The sequence below is a fragment of the Nyctereutes procyonoides genome, unplaced genomic scaffold (assembly GCF_905146905.1).
Source record: "Nyctereutes procyonoides isolate TBG_1078 unplaced genomic scaffold, NYPRO_anot_genome, whole genome shotgun sequence".
Taxonomy (NCBI): Eukaryota; Metazoa; Chordata; class Mammalia; order Carnivora; family Canidae; genus Nyctereutes; species Nyctereutes procyonoides.
In genome coordinates, this window is record NW_026575049.1 from 57,225,086 (window position 1) to 57,249,411 (window position 24,326).

The following is a 24,326-nucleotide window of genomic DNA, read 5'->3' on the forward strand; positions in this document are numbered from 1 at the left end:
TTCATAAGTAGTAATGATTCAATCTTGACAATAATGTACAATTATTGGTCCCACATAACAGATGAAGAAACTCTTAACAGTTTAACATTAACTAGTAGTAGAAAACATTTAAGTCTGAATTATTTTCTTAATAACTCAATTCACAAAAAATACAATTAAAAAGTTCCCAAATATTTTAAGTAACACATCTCAGCAAATTCACTGGCTGAGTATTATCACTTACTGTGTAGTGAATTTACATGGGGTCCCAGTATTTGGAATTAGGTTCCCATGTGTAAATTTATCAAAAGCCTAACGGTAATAAATATGACAAGCCATGGGTAGAAGTAATTATTCTGTAAGCACCAGGCTATAAGCTTTCTCAGACCTATGTCTACCTCACTCCACTATATCCTCAGGACCTGGTATAGTATTTTACATATGGTAGATGCTTAATAAGTATCTGGAAAGAAATAAAGAGGGTGAAATAAGCTAACACTGGGTAACTGAGGAATTATAGAACTAATCTAATTGAAATAAATGGGACATGGGCATCACTTCAATAAAGTAAATCAGTATTAGTATACTCAAACCTATAACCCAAACAAGGAAAAAAGACTCAAAAGTTAAAAATTTATCTGGGGGTCTTTCATTATCTCTAGGGTAAAATTGGGCTGGACTGGTTGATAGGTATAGTGCTAAAATGGAGTATATACATTGATGAAAGTAGCCATGAAGATCCTTAACTTTCTTTACATGGCTACATACTGACCTAAGAATCTTCCCACGTTATAACTTCCCGTTTAAGTTTGTCTATAGTTAAAGAACCGGCTGACCAGCTTAATATGACTTTTTTGTTCTATCCAGTGGATAGCTTTCTTTCCTTAAAGAAATTAATAAACTAGCATCCCAGCTTCCTGAGATGTTAATACAAAACAGTGCCTAAACAACTGATCAAATCTGTTACTGTGTTCATAAAGTTGAGTTATAAGATGTGCAAAGATAAGGACCAGACCCAGGAACATGGAAATGAACATATTACTCTGTGTAATCATACCTAGGGAGATATCTGGCCTCCTAGACATCTCAAGCAGGGGAAAATAAATAATTTTTTAAAAACATCAGAAAATATAAGCATAAAAAAAGAAAGAAAGAAAACATAAGCATAAATACAACTTCACGTAAACAAAAAAATACTGGGAGTACCTTCAGAAAGTTCGCTAGTTCTGGATATTTGTTCTAGCTCCCAGCCAAGATGTAATGATTCATCCATACTTTGTTTCTGTGCCATTTCCAAGGTCATATTTTCTTCCATTAATTCTTCAATCTTTTTTCTATCCATATCACGTTCCTTTTTTATTATCAGGGAATAGGAAGAGAAATGAAAGCTAACAGTACAATTTCAAGCTAAATATTCTATTACTTTATAACTTTTATTTATCAGAAATTGAAAAATATGAGGATAAAAAAATATGAGGATAAATTCTGAGTTCCTTAAAATTTTCAGTTTGTAGGCAATAATCAGTTATAATTATTAATACTGGTCACTATTTTGATCAGGAGTCTCATATCCCATTTTTTAAGATTTTATTTTTAAGTAATCTCTATACTCAAAATGGAGCTCAAACTCACAACCCCAAGATCAAGAGTTCACAGGCTCCACTGACTGAGTGCCAGGCACCCTGTCTGATATCGTTTTTAAGTGATCAATCCTTAGAGACACTGAAAACTCTTCAAGTATTTCAATATATTTAGTAATAAAGTAAATGATTTTTGACTCAATGCTAAATGTTAGCAACTAGGGTTTTTTAAAATTTTTTCAAAAGATTTTATTTCTTTGAAAGAGAGAGAGCAAGCATGCAGGAGCAGAAGGAAGGGCAGGGGGAGAGGGAGACAGAGAAGTAGACTCCCTGCTGAGCAAGGAGCCTGACATGGGGACTCAATCCCAGGATCCTCAGATCATGACCTGAGCCAAAGTCAGACACTGAACTGACTGACTACCCAGGCACACCTAGCAAATAGTTTTATTTCTATATTTTAAAGGCATGCTTACATAATAGCTAATAAGAGGTATTTGTTTTTCAAAAAAAGACAAAATGAATAATGAATACCATTCTGTAACAAAAACAGAAATTTGTACTATTCCTGTTTTTATAAAGAATCGGAAGTATCTAATTTATTTAGCTACCTCTTCTCTGTTAAAGCCACAGGAGATGGTCATCACTGTCATGGGGAAATCAGATGATCTGAGAGATTTCCTTAGAGGCCATGCAACATCAACCTTACAGTACTTACCATTTCCATATCATGCAGTTTAGCCTTTAGTTGTAAATTCTCTTTTTCTAATTCATGCAATTTATCAGAACGAGCTCTAGTTCCTTCTAATTGATCTTCCAACATGGTTTTTGTTTCTAATAAAACTTGATTGTCTTCTTTTAATTCCTACAAAAATTTTAAATAGCCTTTATCACAAATATGTTAATATCTCTTAATTTTTCAAAGCTCTTAAAGACAAAAAAAAACTTTATTGTAAAATAAGACATTAAACTGTCTTTATCAAAAGTTCTTTATGCAAGAGTGAAAGCTACTGAATAAGAGAGATACAGTTGATGTTTTTCCTGGTTTCATTTTTTTCCCTCAGAAGTTAAGCTATTATGCAAACATAATACTTAGTACTTATACTAGGATGAGTAACACTACTATAATTTCACATAAAATTGTCAGGGTATATTTAAATTTCTTAGTCACACGAATAAGGAACAAAGTAGAAGTAGTCTTCCTGCTATTTAAGACACAAATCTTCATAGAATCAGGGCTAATCTTTTTTTCCTGAAATAGATTTTTTTTTAAATATTTTATTTATTTATTCATGAGAGACACACACAGAAAGGCAGAGATACAGCCAGAGTTCTGGAGAAGCAGGATCCATGCAGGGAGCTGGACATGGGACTCGATTGTGGGTCTCCAGGATCACGCCCTGGGCTGAAGGTGGCGCTAAACCACTAAACCATCAGGGCTGCCCTTGCCTGAAATAGATTTAAAGATTTCTCTCTACTTAAACTATAACTTGAAAGTGAAGGGTTGGGTTTTTGAGTAAAATACCAATACTTGAGCTAAGACTCACACAGATCATAAACCAAGATTCTATCAATAAATATTTCATATCAGCATCTTGAGAAAATGCTTAAAATCTATATGTTTTAATGATGTATTCACAAATCTGTCTTGCTAAACCATATGCCTGTGGTTTATAAAGTCAAAACAAAGTATATTAAAACAGTGGCATTTATAAGGATCTCTTAACAGTTCCATACATATAACATTTAAATAAATGGCAAAGAATTAATAGCTACCTTGTCTTTGCTATCTACTGGGCCTATTTTCTGGTAACTTTCAGGCTAAAATGTTCTAACTACTTTGTCTTAAAATATTTTCACTTCTTGATTTTCTATACTACTACTTTCTTATCACCATACTGAAACTGATGAAACTCTGCTCTGTTTGCAGAAATGAAGAAATTAACTGAGAAATAAAAACAGAATGTAGAAGCAAGGATTGTCAAATTCTTGCAGTCAAACTCAACCTACTGCAACACCAAACTGCAACCATTAAGTAAGGAATTGTCTTTTCTATACACACACACACACACACACACACACACACACATATTAGGGGGAGAGAGTGCCTTCATTAATCCTAGTTTAGTATTTAGAATTATCAGTGATCAGAAACATGCTTTGCTTTTATTATAGAAACAAGTTTGAAATTAGTAGAAGTATGTATTTTGACTATGAGGGAAGGACTTCAAGTCTTCCTCACCTATAATGCTAAATAAAAGAATGAAAGAACTCCAAACAGTTCCATAAAATTAATAATGTCCAGAGATCCCTTTTTACAAGTATAAGCAATATGCTAATCTACCATTAAATAAGCACCTCAGTATTTATAATTTGTTCAGCATTCCCAAAAGTTTCTTAAGTTTCAATACATGCATTTTAAGTGCATGCTGAAAAACCTAACTTTTAAACAAAATAATTATGAACAGCTTAAATTACACAACATACCTCAACTCTTGCCTTATAAAATTCAATATCATGTAGTCTTTCTTTATATCTGCTGACTTCACTTTCAAGCTTATCCACTCTGATTGCTTTCTCTCGAAGTGCGTCTAATTCATCTCGGTACATTCTAGCAGAACGAGCATCCGAAAGCAAATTCATGTTCTAAATATAAATAAATATTAACATTTTAAATATTTTTTAAAAGGTTTTATTTATTTATTTATTTGAGAAAGAGAGAGAGTGTGCAGGGAGGAGGGGCAGCAGAAGGAGAAGCAGACTCCTTGCTGAGCATTGAGCCTGGCTCAATCCCAGGACCCTGGGATCAGGACCTAAGCAGAAGGCAGATGCTCAAAAGATGAGCCACCCAGGCACCCCTAGTATTTTAAATATTATTTTCTATTTTCAAATTGATAATCTCTGGTTATACAACTCAATTAACTAAAAAAAACCCAAAAAGTAAAATTGTGAATTTTACGGTATGTAATCTATATCTCAACTAAGCGGTTTTTTAAAATGGACAGATATAAAAAAGCTACTGATGATGGCCAGTACTGACAACTGCTATACCTCGGCCAGGGGCTACACTGCCAACCTGGGCAGCTTCACCAATGCAACTTCTGAGGCCATTTCTAAGACCTATAGCTATCCCATCTCTACCTCTGGGAAGAGGCCGTGTTCATCAAGTTTCCCTACCAGGAATTCACTAACCATTTTGTACAGACTGATACCAGAATCTCCGGGCAGAGGACCCAGGCTCCAACTGTGGCTATCACATAGTTTAAACAATAAAAATTACATGAGTTAAATCTTGTTAAAAAATATAAATGAAATAAAATGGGAAGATATATGAAGCCTTTTTTAAAAAATCAGGAACGTAAATTATTTTAAAATATGTTTATATGTAAATACAAACATGCTTACAAAGAAATTCTAAAATAATGATCATTACTTAGGAATATAAAAACTACTCAGGATTTTTAAAAATAGGTTAATGTCTAGTTAACATAACCATGTGCAATTAATTTAAGGTGCAAAATTTAACTTTAAAATGCAGGATAGTGAAAACACAGAAGAGGCAAACTGTATTAATAAAGTTGCTCATTAGTTACTTTAGAGAAATTGTGTTTCTATCCAGATATGTCATAACATACCAAAATCCTGTTGAGTTTTTCTAAACTTTCAAGTGAATGATTAATTGCATATGATTAGTGCTTATCTTAATAACATTTAAGACACACATAAAAAAATTCAACCTTTAAACGCTCTCTCATAATCTTTTAGAACAAATTATCGAAGTATGACCCAGGGACATCTGTGCATCCCAGTTCATGAAGTCAAAACCATTTTCGTAATAATACTAAAACATTATTTGTTTTTTTATTTTCATTTCTCACGAGGGCGCAGTGGAGTTTTCTTGAGGCTACGCGGCATGTGATATAATAGATTCAAAAACAGATATGTAAAAACATCTGAGAACTTAGTAGTCTTTAATTAAACCAGGCATTAATGAGATTGAAAAAATGATTTAAAAAAAGAGATATGCAAAAATGTAAAAGATATCATTCTTTTAATTTTTTTGGAAAATAATGTTTATAAAGCATATAGTTTTTATGTTAACATGGAATAGGTTGAGTATTATTTTTAAATAAATATTTTTAAAATTCTAAGCTTTAACTTCAAATATAGAAAATAACAGTAAATATAATCCACATTAAACAATCCTCATTAATTTTTAACAATAGAAAAAAGCCTTGAGACCAAAAAGATTGAGAACCACTATTTTACAGGGAGTACACATACAAAAAAACCATGCTACATAATAGCAGCCACAGCATATATAGAAATGAAGATTAGGATTCCCAGTCTCATTCCTCTAGAAAGGTTCCAGTTTAGGCTCCTGCATTTAAAACAGCAAGTTAGGGGAAGTAAGGAGAAGAAATAATAGTCTAGTGCCACCACAATCCTTATTATTTATGGGTAAAAGACAATGTCATGCACTACCTTCAAATAAAAATGAAACATCACAAACATTAAAAAAAGTGAATTCTTAAACAATCTTGGTTCAAGATAAAAAAAAAAAAACCACACAGCTTTAGTAAAATAAAAGTAATTTTTGAAAGGTAAAAATTTTGATCTTATTTAAAAGTAAAAGAGTAAAAAATTAAAAAGCATTCTGTCATCTGTATATTAATGTAAAGTACTATCTGAGACCAGAGGCCTAGGGAGATACACATAAAGCAGCTAGTTTACAGTTGAGATGTTCCAGCTTCCACGCCCACAGAAGCCAAATACATAAAAAAAGAAACCTGAATTATTCCAGCCCTAAGAGACTCTTTTGAATTTCAGCAGTTTGAATAGCACTGACACAGAAAAAGGAAAATCCAAAGACTGATTTCCAGTTTGGGCTCCAACATTTTTTAACAGAAGCTTCAGTAACCTCATAAAACATTAAGGTAAAGGTTATAAATTATAAGCAGAAAAATCAATTTCCAATTACTTACTGGTCCCATATAATAAAAGTTTCAGGTACAAACCTCTTGTTGTAACCTTTTTAGTTCTATTTCCATTTGTTCAAGTTCTTGTTTACAGTCCAACAATTGTTCAGTCTTTTCTTCCCTAAATGAGAAAATTATTTAAATAATCAGTTTACTATTTTTGCAAACCATGATCATTATCTGCATTAATATCAATGTATTATCATCGCTGAATATCTAGTCGAAAATCCTATTAGCCATATGCTAACCCAGAGGAAAATTACAAAGAAATGGGTATTAGGAACACATATGATTAGATGTCAACAATCAGACTCCCCCTTAAAATTCCCCAAAGACTAATAACCTTAATGACCGATGTCCTCACAGTTCATAATGTAGTTTTCTCTCTCTTCATTTTTCCTGCCACCTCCCACTCTCACTCTCCTTTTTGTCTTTTTCTCTCATCAAAGACAAATACACTTGGGAGAGTTTTTAAGCAAGGCACTACTATCTGGATCTGAGTCTTAAAAGGATCTCCACAGTTTCAACATTTGCAGTGGCCTAAAGGACAGTATACACAGCTACACAGACACATAAAACCTTTATATTCCTATTGGTTTCTTCCCTGTAGTCTATCAAATTTCTCCTATGCTTTTCTTTCCTCTTACAGTACTTTACTTCTCCCATTTTCTATCTCCGTTTCAGAGCCAACCTGCTCAAACTTGAGTTTCCATTCACTAACTCTACTTATTCACCTTCTGTTCTTTAATAAAAAAAAGGTTAATGTTCATTGTATAAAACAATTCATAGCTGACATTGCATCATACCTGTATTTTTTATTTTTGAGAAACACATTTTTAAATGGAGAAATAGTCCCTTTGTAAATTCCATTTTTCACTGTAATAAACCTCAGTATACATAAAACATTGTATGTTTAAGGGTACCTGGTTGGCTAAGCTGAAAAAGCACACAATGCTTGAACTCAGGGTCATGAGTTCAAACGTCACACTGGGTATATTTTAACTTAAAAAACAACCTCAGCCCCCCACCACCAAAAAACCCTGTGTCAGGCCAGATTTCTAAAAGTACGTTATACATGTTTAAAGGTTCTTAATATACACTGTCAAACTGCCCTCCGGAAAGGTCATTAGCAATTTATAATGCAACCAGCAGAGGATAAAAGGGTGTATATGAGAAACAATTTAATAACTGAAAAATGCTGTTGTTATTCTAATTTGCATTTATTTGAATACTAAGAACCTGGAAGAAATGGGTAAATTCCTAAAAATATATAAACTACTAAGACTGAAACAGGAAGAAATAGAATACTTGAACAGACTGATAAACAGCAAAGATTGAAATGATAATCAAAAAACTAAAAAAAACAAAAAACACAAAAGTCCAGGGCTAGATGGCTTCATAGGCAAATCTACCAAACATTTACAAAAGAGTTAATACTGGTTCTTCTTAAACTATTCCAAAAAACAGATTCATTCTATGAGGCCAGCATTATCCTGATACCAAAACCAGATAAAGAATCCACTAAAAAACAGAACTACAGGCCAATATCCCTGATGAACATGGATGGAAGAATTCTCAAAAAAATACCTGCAAACTAAATCCAATGATACAAAAAAAGAATCATTCAACACAATCACGTGGGACTTACTCCTTGCAACCCTCAACATAATAAAGACCTTATATGAGAAACCCAGTGAACATCATGCTCAGTGAGGAAAACGGGAACAACTCAGGGATGTCTACTCTCACCACTGTTATTCAACACAGACCTGGAAGTCCTAGCCACAGCAATCAGACAAAACACCAAACATGAATAATCCAATTAAACAACAGACAGAAGACATGAACAGACATTTTTCCAAAGAAGACATCCAGATGGCCAACAGACACAGGAAAAGATGCTCAACATCACTCATGATCAGGGAAAACAAATCCAAACTACAAGGAGATATCACCTTACACCTGTCAGAATGGCTAAAATCAAAAGCACAAGAAACAACAGGTGTTGGCAAGGATGTGGAGAAAGGGGAACCCTTTTGCACCGCTGGTGGGAATGCAAACTTTGGAAGATAGCATGGAAGTTCCTAAAAAAGTTAAAGATAGAAACACCCTATAATCCAGCAATTATACTACTAGGTATTTACTCAAGGAATACAAAAATACTAATTCAAAGGGATACATGCACCCCAACGTTTAGAGCAGCATTATCTACAAAAACCAAACTATAGAAACAGCCCAAATGTTCATCGACTGATGAATGGATAAAGAGGATGTGGCGTGTGTGTGTGTATCACGGAGTACTGCTCAGCTATAAGAAAGAATGAAGTCTTGCCATTTGCAAGGACATGAATGAAGTTAGAGAGTATTATATACTAAGTGGAATTTAAGCAACAAAACAAATGAGCAAGGGGGGGGGAAATGAAAGGCAAATCAACTGTTACTAGAGGGGATGTGGGTAAGGGAATGGATAAAATAGGTGATGGGGATTAAGGAGTGCACTTCTTGTGATGAGCACCAGGTGATGTATGGAAGTGTTAAATTACTATACTGTACATCTGAAACTCATATAACACTGTATGTCAACTAAATGGAATTTAAATAAAAACTTTTTAAAAAGTTATTACCTTTATGATTTATAAGACATTTCTTATAAATATTTCTTCATAGATTGTGGAGTGCTTTTTTAAAAAATTTAAAACGAATTTTATTTTTTATTATGTTAACATATGTTTAACAAAAAACTGCAATTTTAATCATTTTAAGTGACATTTTAGTAGCAAATTACAAGGTTTTTAAACTATCACTACTATCTATTCCCAAATCTTTTTCATCATCCCAAACTGAAATTCTGTCTTCATTAAGTAGTAACTCTCAGATTCCACTGTACAACCAGCTCCTAACTCTAATCTACTAATCTCTGAATTTGCTTTTAAAATTTAAGTGGAATCATAAAATATGTGTCCTTTGTATCTGGCTTATTTCATTTAGCAAATTATTTTCAGGGCTCACTCATGTTAGAGCAGGTATTAAAATTTCATTATTTTTATGGCTGGAGAATATTCCATTGTATACTTACAGCATATTTTATTTAACAACCTGTTCATGGACACTTAGGTTGTTTCCACCTTTTGGCTATCAGGAGTAATACTGCAATGAACAATGCATACAGGTTATCTCTTTTGAATCTGTTTCAATTTTGGAGGGATGTATCTAGATGAGGAAATACTAAGTCATATGAAAATTATATGGTTAAGATTTTGAAGAATATTGAAATGCTTTTATTTTTTTCTGGATGTTAACATATTTAAGATCTTTTGTACAAATAGAGGAACCATTTCTTTTATAAATACTTCTTTGGCTTTTGTGCAAAGTTTTTCCCCATCTAGAGAAAAAATACCTACTCATTTATTTCTTCCTGGTTCTTTCGTCATTATTTTATTTTTTACATTTACTTCTTTAATCCACGTGAAGTTCACTTTGGTGTATGCAAAGTATGAGTTTAAATAATTTTTGCAGAAAAGTTATCCATGAGTTCCAGTCTCATTAATAGATAATTCCTTTTTACCTCCACTTGACCATTCTATCCATAACAATAAGGCTTCCATCCACACTTCCCTATTAATACTGTTTTTCATAGAGTCAATTACCTCCTTACTAATGAACCCAATGGCTTATTTTTGGACCTTTTGAAGAATTTGAAATGATTACCTCATTTCTTCTTGACACTCTGTCTCCTTTGACTTCATGGAAGTTCTTCTACTCTCCCTCTACAGATAATTCTCTGACCCTTTTGCTGATTTCATATTTTGTGTCCATCTTTTGGCTAACAATTATCAAGCTCTTAAAATCTGTGGTAGGCATATTTGCTAAGCACTTTATACTTTGCCAAGCACTTAGTCCCCAAAAGAGCCTCTAAAGAAAGAGTAGCAATGATGGTAGCTTATATTTATTTGAGCACTTATGTATTAGACACTGTTCACTTTAGATACTTGCCTCACATTACAACACTACAGGAGGCACACTTGTTATTTCTACTTAATGGGCTAGCAAGCCAAGAGCCTTAGAGAGATTCAGTAACTTGGCAATAGTCACTCAGTTAAGTTAAGTCACTCAGTTATTGAGCCATGATGCATATTCAGGTGAATGCCTCCAAATCTCATGCCCTTGGATCATCTGCTGTATCTTTCTAGAGTATATATTAATATAACTCATTTTATGTATAAAGAAACTGAGCAACATAGCTAATAAATGGTGAAGTCTGCTCTTAACTTTAACACCTTTTTAAATGTTTGTATTCTTTAGGTTACATCCTTTTCATTCTTTATGTTCTCGTTCACTTCCAAGATTTCAAATACTATTTATATGCTGTTATTATTCTGCATCAGTACACTAATGATCCCAAATCTCTATTCCACACAATGGACTAGACAGTCAATTATTCAATGATTATCTCCATAGAGAGATCTCAAAGGTATCTCAAATTAAATGTCAAAAACTAAACTTGTTTCTTACTTTAATATTACTCATTTCTTTTATATTCCCTGTTGGAGTGAATGGTATCATCATCTAAATAGACACTGATTATAAAAAACTAGGAAATTTACCCAAGACCCTGCCTTCTCCCTTACTTCTTCTCCAACTTCATTTTTATAAACCTTAAATCAGGTCCACACCACTTCTTGTGTGGACTGTCCTTCAAACTACCTTCGCACTGTCATCAGAATTTATTTTTTCAATGTGACCATTCACCAAGAGCCAACCACTAGGGCTAGCATTTCTTCATTAAAACATAAAATGGATCTTGTTATTCTCCTATTCAAAGTATCTTCAATTGGTTCCCACTGTTTAAAGTACAAACTTTTGAGCACTGCATATAAGACCTTGCATGTATCCACACCATCATTTTCAACTTCATTTCTTGTGATGCTTGTCCATACAGCTTACTGAACTTGTTGCAGTTCCTTCTGCTTAGAATATCCAACTGAGCCTTTTCAACCTAGTAAATGCCTAACATCAGCTGGAAAGGTAACTATCTCTATGAAATCTTCCTGACACCACTTCCCTTTTTTCTTCCAAGTCAGAAATGACCAAAACTCCTTTGAGTTTAGCTGCAGGCTATACTGACTTCTAATTTCACATTGTATCACTTAATCTGTTTAAACCTTTATCTCACACTTCAATTTTAAAATGGGCAAAGGATCTGAATAGACTTTTCTCCAAAGAAGATATACAAAAACGGTCAACAGCATATGACAAGATGTTCTCAACATCACTAGTCGTTAGGGAAATGCAAGTTGAAACCACAATGAGATAGCCCTTCACACCCACTAGAATGCCTATAATCAAAAGGGTATACAGTAATAAGTATTGGTGATGATATGGAGAAACTGAAGCCCTCACACATTGCTGGTGGGAATATAAAAAGGTGCAGCCAACTTGTTTGACAATTATTCAAAAGGTTAAACATAGTGCTACAACAGGAACCAGGATTTCCACTCTTCAGTATATACCCAAGAAAACTAAAAACCTATGTCCATACAAAAATGTGCACAGCAATGTTCATAAGAGTATTATTCATAGTAGTCGAAAAGTAGAAACAATCCAAATATCTGTCTCCTCATAAGTGGGTAACCCAAAGGTGGTACATTCATAAAATGGATTTTTCAAGGGTAAAAAAGAATGACATGACATGCTACAATATAGATGAACCTTAACAAAATTATGCTAAGTGAAAGAAGCCAGTCACAAAAGGTCATATAATGTATTCCACTTACATAAAATGATCAGAATAAACAAATCCAAAGAAACATAAAGTATATTAATGGCAAAATGTGATGGGGGATGACTGCTAATAGGTATGAGGTTTCTTTTTGGGGTGACAAAATTATCTTGAAATTAGACAGTGTGTGATGGTTTCACATCTCTATGAATATATTAAAAACACTGAATTACATTTTTAAAGGATGAATTTCCTGATAAATTATCTCAACAAAGCTGTTATTAAAAGAATTAATAATTTGTATGGGAGAAAAATGTTGAAAATATAGGATCCATGGAGGCAGAGAGAATTACAAAGGGGAGCCTGAAAGTGTACTAACTACTGCATAAAAGTGAAATTTAGAAGAAACTAATTCTTTCATCCAAATTGCAAATTAGGTGAGAATGCAAACTGGTGTAGCCACTCTGGAAGAAACAGTTTGGAGGTTCCTCAAAAAGTTAAAAATAGAACTACCCTATGACCCAGCAATTATATTGCTAGGTATTTACCCAAAGGATACAAAAATACAATTCAAAGAGATAAATGTACCTTGATATTTACAGCAGTATTAACAATAATAGCCAAACTATGGGTGTGCCTGGGTGGTTCAGTTGGTTAAGTGTCTGCCTTCAACTCAGGTCATGACCACGGGGTCCTGGAACTGAGCCCCACATTGGGCTCCCTGCTCAGTGTGGATCCTACCTCTTCATCTCCCTCTACTCCTTTCTCTGCTTGTGCTTTCTCTCTGTCAACTAAATATATAAAATCTTTTAAAAAACAAAACAAAAGGGGGATCCCTGGGTGGCTCAGCAGTTTAGCGCCTGCCTTCGGCCCAGGGCATAATCCTGGAGTCCCGGGATTGAGTCCTGCATCAGGCTCCCAGCATGGAGCTTGCTTCTCCCTCTGCCTCTCTCTCTCTCTCTCTCATGAATAAATAAATAAAATCTTTAAAAAACAAAACAAAACAAAAATAGCCAAACTATGGAAAGAGCCCGAATGTCCATCCATGATGAATGGATAAAAATGTTATGTATATATGTATACAATGGAGTATTACTCAGCCATCACAAAGAATCTCACCATTTGCGACGATGTGGATGGAGCTAGAGTGTATTATGCTAAGTGAAATCAGTCCATCAGAGAAAGAAAAATACCATAGGATTTCACTCATATGTGGAAGAAACAAAACAGATGCACATATGGGAAGGAAAAAAAAGAGAGGGAAGCAAACCATCCGAGATGATAGAGAACAAACTGAGGATTACCGGAAGGGAGGTGGGCGGGGATAGGTTATATGGGTGACAGGTATTAAGGAAGGCACTTGCTGTGATGAGCACTGGTGTTGTGTTTAAGTGATGAATCACTAAATTCTACTCTTGAAACCAATATTACACTATATGTTAACTAGAATTTAAATAAAAATTTAGAAAGAAAAAAAACAAATTGCAAATCGTATTTCTACTCTGTTAATAAAACAAAAGCAATCGTATTATAACATATCACCTGTAAGTATGATATTAGTTGACTTGTATGTTCTCATTGTAATTATTTATTTCCATTAGGTACCAGGCAACCTGAACTATTTTAATCCACCATGATTTCCACACTTCATTATTTTGGAAAGATCTGTCCCAACAAAAAGACTTAAAACAAACATTAATAAAAGAAATCCGTGAAGGAACACATTTTCAAAGGACAAAAAGATGATTTTTGATGAAATGATACTTATTGGGAATACTTGCTGTATCTGGCATCTTTATTTATTCATTAATAATCATTTAAATTTTCTAGTCAGCATGAGAAACCAATTTTATCAATCTAAGTTGTTTAGGATTTTAATACATTCCATGGCCAAGTAAATTTCATTTAAAAATCAAATTGTAATATAGTGCAAAATGTTAAATGAATTCACAACCATCACTGCAGTTCTAATTGCATGCTTTATCTAAAGACTAGAGAAGATTGTGCTAAATTATATGGCACGAACTAGTGTTCACTGTTTAGGCTATCCATTAACTGCCAGTCAAACTAATAACAGCAATCTCTTCCCTAATTTTCCTGGTGCAGCTGTTTATAGAATATCCTGGGCGTGTTCACTTCAATAGATACATAATAGTGCAGACATCCACAATGAAAGCTGTATTTTTTTTTGTTTTCAAATTTTCCTATAGACCGTATATTTTTTCTACCTTGCATATTCAATCACTTTCTTAAACTAACTGCTTTAAATAATCAGTAAATAAACTTAATTGTTACATTGTGGCTTTAAATTTTAAATCTATACTCTGAAGCCCAAATCCCAGCAAAACAAACCAAAAAGAAAAAAAGTCCCATGCATAAAAATCCTTTGTTCTTTTTGAAGTACAAAATAAAAAAAAACTCCAGGAGAGTCACATTATGTCTTTACGTGTAATTCACCAAGGAATGCTTATATGATATTTACACTGACTTTTCTCAAATGTTCTTTGAAAGTTAAATAAATATAAATTCATCAGCACTAACCAATCTGAATACTTACTGTGTCGAAATACATGACTCAGGCATTTCAATTACTCAATACAGAATACACAAAATTTTTTTTTGTAATACTGTATGCCAAAAATTCAGTCTTTTATAACATTGATTTTAAAAGAGCTAAACTTACTGACCTGTACCCGTGGTTGCCAGTATTGTGGATTTCAAAGAATATAAAAATTAAAAATTTAAAAAATTTGCCAAGGAAGAACAATATATTTTATACAAGAACGATCATTTTAATACAAGAAAGGCAGGAAGGACATAAATTCAAAATAAAGGACAACCTTTAAATTGGTAAGGTTTAGGATTAGGAAAACTTTATGCCAGTCTCCTTATTTTTCTCATTTTGACAAATACTAGAAAAAATTCTGACACAAGCTAGCAGTTGGAACAACTGATCTATATTCCATAAGCTGAAAAACATTTCTAGGTCATCTTTGCGACCATGTAAATTCAATAAGCCTTGAGAATCACCAACTTACAATTCCTGCCTAAGCCTTCTTATCTTTGCCTTAGCATCTGCCAGTTCCACTGACAGATGTTGTCGACTTTCTGTTCGCTTCATGCCTGGAGAACCACAGGGTGACTGTGCAGATGAAGAGGCATGGGGTAAAAAATGAAGACCATCTCTTTCTTCAGAGAGTTCTACGATTGTCTAAGGAAATACAGAAATAAAGAATCACTGTTAGTATTCTACATATCAGAGAACTAAGCACGTCAACATTATTCACTAAGTCTAAGTACTATCTTATAATATCAAAAACAATTCATTAGTCAAAAATAACTTTGTGTAGGACACCTGGATGGCTCAGCGGGTTAGCGCCGCCTTCACCTCAGGGCATGATCCCAGGGTCTAGGATCAAGTCCCACACTGGGCTCCCTGCAAGGAGCCTGCCTCTCCCTTGGCCTATGTCTCTGCCTCTCTCTCTGTGTCTCTCATGAATAAATAAATAAAATCTTAAAAAAAAAAAACTGTGATACTTAGCTCTCTTTTTAAAAAGTTTCATACAACAGTTATGGATTAGCTATTTACTAAATAACATGAGAACAATGAATTAATACTTTTTACTCTTCCTAAATTTCTTAATAAAGGAAATCAATTATGGTAAAAGAACTACACTAGAGAGCAACTAGATAGCAACTAGAAAGATATAAGATATAGATAGAAAGGTATAAGACCTGTTGACACAGGAAAGAAATCAACCTATAAAAAAACTACAATAGTTTTTTATTTTAGAGCAATATGTCTACAACTATGCTGTCCAATATGATAGCCAGTAGCACAAGGGGCTATTTAATTATAAATTTTAAAAGTTAAAAACACAAGTCCTTCCTCACACTAGTCACATTTTAAACTTATAACAGCCACATGTAGGTAGTGGTTACTATATTAGACAGCACAGAAATACAATTTCGCCATCACTGTAGAATTAGACAATATTGCTCTAGAACTGTAAACAGGGATCTCAGAGGGACCTAAAAGAATCTCAGAGGTTTATTAGTTCAATCGCTTAATTCTGCAAGTAATGTTACTAAGGTAGAGACTGATTTTTCCACAATCACAAAACTAGTTACAGCAATGCTGACTCCAGGGCCAGTCTCTTGACTCCATATCCTATATTCTCTTTCTTACAATACTAATTATAATCTGGATCTCATCTCAACAGTTCGATTATTTCTTTCTCTAGTCTCTCCATGGGATACAAATCTCATTCTACTTTCCCCAATTCTGAACTTCAAGGGCTACTTAACTTCTATTTACCTCACTCTATCATATTCCTCCATTCTTCCAATTTTCCTTTAATTGGAAAATTCTCTTATTCTAAACCAATTTCTCAGCTTTTCTTTCAAACTTCTGAGGCAGAGAGATATTGTCAACTGTCTTACTCCAGGCAGGAGTAACTACCTCAGGACCACGAAATCACCATTTTGCTTTCTTATCACCAAGTCTTATAACGTCCTCACTAAATCATTACTTTTATCCTTTTCTTTTTTGTTTTTTTAAACCACCCATCAGAATTCATTTCTTTTTCTTGGAATATATTTCAGCACCTAATCAAAGTCTGTCCAACTACTGCTTTTGCAAATCCCAGTATCCCTATGGATGAACTATAGAACACGACTTCTCAGGGCCTCTTTGCAACTCCACACCCACTCCCTATTCAATACAGACTCTTCCAGTGAAGGAATCATTCCTCTCTGTGCCATGACTCCATTACTAGCATTACTCCAATGGCACCATACCTATGCCTGAACCTTTAATCACTCAACTCCTCCTTTCTGTCCAGATTATTCCTGGATACTCTAGAGTTCCTACTCAGCCTGAAACTACAATTAAATGCTTAACTGTCATCCTTATTTTCTTTTTTAATTTTTATTTATTTGTGATAGGCACACAGTGAGAGAGAGAGGCAGAGACCCAGGCAGAGGGAGAAGCAGGCTCCATGCACCGGGAGCCCGACGTGGAATTCGATCCCGGGTCTCCAGGATCGCACCCTGGGCCAAAGGCAGGAGCCAAACCGCTGCGCCACCCAGGGATCCCTCATCCTTATTTTCTAATATAACATTACCATACCATTCTTTGACTATAGCCCACTCTTTGGGGAAAAACAAAAGTGTTTGAGTCTTTGACTCAAACACTATGTCATTTTCCTTACCATCATTTCTTTTTTATTCCTTGTCCAAGAAATATACAGTCCTACAACATATCATGCCATCTATTTTCAGTTAAGCTCTTTTCATTGCCCATCAATTCTTTAATTGAAAACCTTGTTGATTTCTTGACAAATTTCTCTACAATGACTATTTTAAACATATTCCTTTTCTCTACTTAAGCCTCCACCTGTAAACTGCTATTATCGCTTTCAACAAGTGACCTCTCCTCCAACTTGTCAAAGAAACAAAAAGACCTGAGATTAAATCCTCCATTTTTATGCACCTTTTGCTCCCAACATATAGTCCTTATTTCTGGAACGTTTTCTCTCTCTCTCTCTCTCTTTTTAGATTTTATTTATCTATTCATGAGAGACAGAGAGAGAGAGGCAGAGGGAGAAGCAGGCTCCGTGCAGGGAGCCCGATGCAGGACTTGATCCCAGGACTCCAGATTCACGCCCTGAGCCAAAAGCAGACACTCAACTCAACCACTGAGCCATTCCTCTGGAATGTTTTCAACTTCTCTCTTCCTACTGGCTTTTTTTCTCCTTGTTCTTCAAACATATATAAGTACCTTCTATCTATGAAAAAAAAAGACATTTCCCTTGTTACCCCTCTACTTCTCCTTCATTGCTACATTTTTAAGGGTTGTTTAATGTTTATTGACACTACTTCTTATCCACCTATTCAATATGCCCAGCCCAAGTGTCTGTCTCTGAGAATAATGTTATTAATAATCTCTATACCAGTCTAGGCTCAACCTTCATTGAGTCAATTTTCATTTATATATTTTCTTACTGTCTCCATTATCTTTAATCTTGACTTCTAACACCTTCTGACTCTAATAATAGTGCCTGTGCATAATACTTAATATTTGTTTTATGCACAAATTAGAATTATATGCTATCTTATGTTTTTCATTTACAATGTGATTTTCTTCTCCCATAAACCTGATGTGATCTTTCTTTCTTTTTTTAAAAAAAAGATTTATTTATTTATCTATTATTTATTTATTTATTTATTTATTTATTTATTTATTTATTTATGATAGACAGAGAGAGAGAGAGAGAGAGAGAGGCAGACACAGGCAGAGGGAGAAGCAGGCTCCATGCCGGGAGCCCGAGGATCCATCCCGGGACTCCAGGATCACGCCCTGGGCCAAAGGCAGGCACCAAACCGCTGAGCCACCCATGGATCCCCCTGATGTGATCTTTCTTGTAACTCCTCTCTATCTCTGATCTCATTTAACATAGTACTGAGCCCAAAAATAGCTGCTCAAAATTATTTAACTGAATGACTCACAAAATATAAAACTCAAGAAAAGTACTGAAGACATGTATTACATTTGAACTTAGTAGGTGGTATTATGGAGATATCAAGAGTTTCCAGGGATGCCTGGGTGGCTCAGTGGTGGAGCATCTGCCTTCAGCTCAGGAGTGATCCCAGGATCCAGGATCAAGTCCTGCATCGGGCTCCCTGCAGGGATCCTGCTTCTCCCCCTAACCTATGTCTCTGCCTCTCTCTCTCTCTCTGTGTCTCTCTGAATAAATCTTTAAAAAAAAGTTTCCAGATACTAGTGTACAAAACAACTATGGGCTGCAAAATATTTTCGAAAAAGAAAAAAGAAACCTAGTACTAAGAGTCAAGAGTATCCAGAGGCATTTTCCATTAAAGGTTTTATAGACAATATGATTTTTCTCTAATGGTAATAGTTCCTTTAGCTCAAGGCCTCCAAACATGTTTTTTTAAACCTGACAAAAAAAAATGTCATTAAAGCATAATATAGGGATGCCCGAGTGGCTCAGTGGTCGAGCGCCTGCCTTTGGCTCAGGTTGTGATCCCGAGGTCCTGGGATTGAGTCCCGCATCAGGCACCACACAGGGAGCCTTCTCCCTCTGCCTATGTCTCTGCCTCTCCTCCCTCTGTGTCTCTCATGAATAAATAAAATCTTTAAAAAACCATAAAGCATAAAATAATTTCATAAGCCTTCCCTGACACTTTTGATCCTAGACATTCCACTAGCAGTTGTAAGTAACACCTTCCTTAATTAGTATTTAGATATATGTCTTTTTTGGGTACTTTTAACTTTTAAAATTTTATTACAGTAAAGCAAAGCTGGAGGCATCACAATTTCAGACTTCAAGTTATATTACAAAGGTCTAGTGATCAAAACAGTATGGTATTGGTATAAAAATTGACATGTAGGTCAATGGAACAGAATAGAAAACCCAGAAATGAACTCACAACTATACAGTCAATAATCTTCAACAAAGCAGGAAAGAATATCCAATGGAAAAAAAATGGTCTCTTCAATAAATGGTGTTAAACTGGACAGTCACATGAATAAACATAAAAGAATGAAACTGGACCACTTTCTTATACAAGCACATAAATCAACTCAAAATGGATTAAAGACCTAACTGCAAGACCTGAAACTATAAAAATCCTACAGAAGAACACAGGCAGTAACTTCTTTGACACTGGCCGTAGCAAATTCTGAGGCAAGGGAAACAAAGACAAGTAACTACTGGAACTTCATCAAAATAAAAAGGTTCTGCACAGTGAAGGAAACAATCAACAAAACTAAAAGGCAACTTACAGAGTGGGAGAAGATACTTGCAAATGACATACTTGCCAGTGATAAAGGGTAAATATCCAAAATCTATAAAGAACTTCTAAAACCCAACACCAAACATGAATAATCCAATTAAACAACAGACAGAAGACATGAACAGACATTTTTCCAAAGAAGACATCCAGATGGCCAACAGACACAGGAAAAGATGCTCAACATCACTCATGATCAGGGAAAACAAATCCAAACTACAAGGAGATATCACCTTACACCTGTCAGAATGGCTAAAATCAAAAGCACAAGAAACAACAGGTGTTGGCAAGGATGTGGAGAAAGGGGAACCCTTTTGCACTGCTGGTGGGAATGCAAACTCTGGAATATAGCATGGAGGTTCCTCAAAAAGTTAAAGATAGAAACACCCTATAACCCAGCAAATACTACTCAATACTAGTAGGTATTTACTCAAGGAATACAAAAATACTAATTCAAAGGGATACATGCACCCCAACGTTTAGAGCGGCATTATCTACAAAAACCAAACTATGGAAACAGCCCAAATGTTCATCGACTGATGAATGGATAAAGAGGATGTGGGCTGTGTGTGTATCATGGAGTATTACTCAGCCATAAGAAAGAATGAAATCTTGCCATTTGCAAGGACATGAATGGAGCTAGAGAGTATTATAGTAAGTGAAATAACTCACTCATATGTGGAATTTAAGAGACAAAACAAAACAACAAAGAGCGGGGGAAAAGAGAGTGGCAAACCTCTCTTATATCCTTAACTATAGAGAACAAACTGATGGCTACCAGAGGGGAGGTGCCAGGATAAATGAAATAGGTGGAGATTAAAGACTGCACTTCCTGTGATGAACACTAAATGCTGTAGTTAAGTACTGAATTACTAAATTCTACACCTGAAACTAGTATTACACTGTCAGCTACTGGAATCTAAATAAAAACTTAATTTAAAAAAACCAATTATTTTATTAAAATAAATTCTCCACTAGATTGTAAAGATCTTTGACCCTTTTTTGAAAGTTTATTGGTTTGTTGCTCCCAAGCACTCTTAGCACAAGATCTTGCAAAAACGCCTGTATTCATTAATATACACTGAAGAATGAAAATAAAAAGATACAAAAGCTAAGAAAAAAACTCAGGTGACTTAATAACTCTACTTGCAGAATTCCTAATTAAAGAAAAGAATCAGAGATGTGCTCAGCACAATCATGGATTTGGGCAAAAGTTTTATAAACAAGAACATGGGGGTTGGAATTAGACTTGGCAAACTGTTTAACTTCTCTGAGCCCAAGTATCTTCATTTATAAGCTTGGGTTTTTGTACAGACTTACAAAGATAGTATATTATAAATATAACACTTGGCATAAAATAAACTGACAATAAAGAGATCTTAAAATTCATTAAAATCTCCTATTTGGTTTTCAGTAAAAGAAGAGGACTTAAGAAATATATGCTACACAGAATTAATAAGAAGTGAGGAGTAATTAAAAAGAATGACCAAATTCACACATTCTAGACTGAAGTGAAAGAATTATAGCAAAGGATCAATCAAAACAGAAAAAAAAGGACTCTCTGTTTTGACAAGGAAGGACATTTCCTCTGAGTAGCCTGAAGCTTCCTACTACTGAGTGAAAAGTGATGTCCTACCCTTGCCATGCCAACAAATAGAGGATATTTAAGTACATAGATGGTGCCTACTTTAACTCCTGGAATGTTACTGCTCACCAAAATATACAACATGTATGGATAAAAAGGCCTGGAGTAGCCAACTAGCCTCCTTTGTTGATATGGAACCTTCTAGAATTAAGTGGCCAAGTATGAAGGAATACATTGCTTAACTTATTAATAAGCTGACAGTCCAGGTTCCTTGGAGACCCCAAAGGGAAGAAACAAAGCAGAAAGAATTCTAATTAATGTTATACTAAAAAGCATCCCCCAAAGCTCAAATTTTCTAGGAGGTCACAAAGCCAGTACAGTCTGTGACAGCTGAGAATAAGGACATTTGCAAATTTCAAGTTAATGTAAGAGTCAGACAAAAAAGTAAACCCAACACTCTAGGGAACACTTATGTGTTCTAGCAGAAGCAATAAACAGAACCACCTGTTAGTTCTGCTGCATCAGAGGCCACAAGCTACAGGGTAGCCTTGCCCAAGTTGGCCCATCCAACCTGGCCTGGACTGGCATAGAGCCTACGTGCACAGCCATAAATGACAATGTGGGTGTCAGAATAGTAGTTTTATGACTTCTGTATCAGTTTTATGAGAAAAGAAGACTCCTCATTGTGTCCATATCCACAGTCTTCCTCTGCTACCTGCAGATGGGAATGCTTCCACAATCACAGTGTGGCCTAGATCTTTGACACATCATCTCAGTGGATCTGATAGGCATGTTCCTGGCCCCCATCAATAGTACAGGAGCAGAGATTATGCCTGTAGCACTAGCTCTGTAGGTCAGGATGTTACTGCAAATCCTACTTTATTCCTTCAGCATGGTGCTTGTGGGTAAGCATGACATGAACAAGAGCACTATATCTCCCTGATGAGGTCTACAGCCCTCTTCAAAGTAAGTGCCACCTTCCTCATAAGAGAGATGGGTCTGCAAGCTGAAAAGGGCCAGACCTATGTGTAACACCTGATATGATGTTTCCACTCTTGGAAGTTCCATTTTTCTTTCTGCATAATGATACACATGGAAAGACCTTAAAAATAATCGAATGTACAGATTTTTTATTCATATTTTTAAGTCTTTTAAATTTTCTTTGCACTGAAAAATGAGCATGCTGCTTTTGTATTCTAAAGTGTTCCAAAAAATGTTATGAATATGATACTTATTCCTTTCTTTCCTCCTAAATTTTGTAGAGAAATTAGAAACCACAACCATACACATATTTTCAATGTGTTTATTCAGTGTGACATACAACGTTCTTCTATTTTATTTTTTATATAAAATTTTATATAAAATATTTTGGAGGAAAAAATAGAGCTAAAGAGAAAATCTAAATAAGAACTTGTTTCAATCCAATTGAATAATACAAAATTATTGCATTTATATATTGTATTTACATTTGTCTAATATTTTTCACAATTATTTTTAAGGATCTTTTCTAATTTTCATTGGTGATTCAAATTAAAAAATTTTCTCCTAGAGATCCCTGGGTGGCTCAGCAGTTTGGCGCCTGCCTTTGACCCAGGGCTTGATCCTGGAGTTCCAGGATCGAATCCCACATCAGGCTCCCTGCATGGAGCCTGCTTCTCCCTCTACCTCTGTGTGTGTATGTGTGTGTGTGTGTGTGTGTGTCTACCTTTCATGAATAAAAAAATAAAAATCTTAAAAAAAAAAAGGTAGAAAGAAAATAAAAAAAAAAAAATTTTCCCCTAGAGAACTAGCTTCAAGCCAGCTAGCAACTTGTTTCCAGATACCTGAGAAAAGAAAACATGATCACCTTTCTCTTGTTAAAAAATAAATCCAACTAAAAAGCTTAATGAGGCAGGATAATACATCTTAAACGACTTTTCAAATAATCACAACAGTGTTTCATATTCCTTAGTTTTGACATAGATCATAACAAATACTCTAACTCTGGGAAACAAAGGGTTGCAGAAGGGGAGGTGGGTAGGGGGAAGGGGTAGCTGGGTGATGGGCATTAAAGAGGGCACTTGATGGGATGAGCACTGGGTGTTATACTCTATGTTGTCAAAATGAATTTAATTAAAAATTTTAAAAAGATCATAACAAATACTTCATTCTCATTTCTCCAAAATAATATCCTTCTTCACCCCATATCAGTAACTTCATGGCAGTGAGATCAAACAATTCATACATGCCCTCAGAAGCTGGAGGGCACCTTATCAAAATACGAAAAGAAATAAAAATAGAAGAATGCTGTAGAAAATGAATAAAGCGGTAAAAAGGTACCAATATAAAAAGAAGATAAAGCATATGGGTCAAAACTCAGACTGAAAATTAAATAATCTATATCAGGATAGGTGTGATATACATTAGGGACATTTTTCAATTCACTCTTCCTTTGGTCTTACTGCCTTAGGTTTTTAAAAAATTTAGTTGTTGCTCTAAAATATTTATTTCCTATCTCTTCTTCTCTTTTAATGCCTTTTCCCCCTCTTTTAATGCCTAAAGAGAAACTGAAAATTCCCATCTATAGCAACATGAAAGTATTGCTCAGAAAAAAAAACCTTTGGGAATTTCTCCTATGCAAGTCTTTCATTAGCCCAGAGAGTAACCAAATTCTCTGTAAATAAGCTCAAAAC

General features: G+C 34.8%; 1 protein-coding gene and 1 pseudogene across 2 annotated transcripts in view; one reads left to right on the plus strand and one right to left on the minus strand.

The window, feature by feature from the left end:
* Positions 1 to 24,326, minus strand: part of CCDC88A (coiled-coil domain containing 88A) — a 127,062-nt gene that overhangs the window by 50,866 nt on the left and 51,870 nt on the right. For both annotated transcript variants that reach the window (XM_055328392.1, XM_055328391.1), the window contains exons 8-12: positions 15,293 to 15,465; positions 6,575 to 6,656; positions 4,044 to 4,202; positions 2,275 to 2,421; positions 1,186 to 1,330 (exon numbers count right to left, since the gene is read on the minus strand). In XM_055328392.1, coding sequence (XP_055184367.1) covers positions 1,186 to 1,330; positions 2,275 to 2,421; positions 4,044 to 4,202; positions 6,575 to 6,656; positions 15,293 to 15,465 — 706 coding nt within the window. The remainder of the gene's footprint in view (positions 1 to 1,185; positions 1,331 to 2,274; positions 2,422 to 4,043; positions 4,203 to 6,574; positions 6,657 to 15,292; positions 15,466 to 24,326) is intronic.
* Positions 21,300 to 22,686, plus strand: LOC129511541 (sushi repeat-containing protein SRPX-like; annotated as a pseudogene).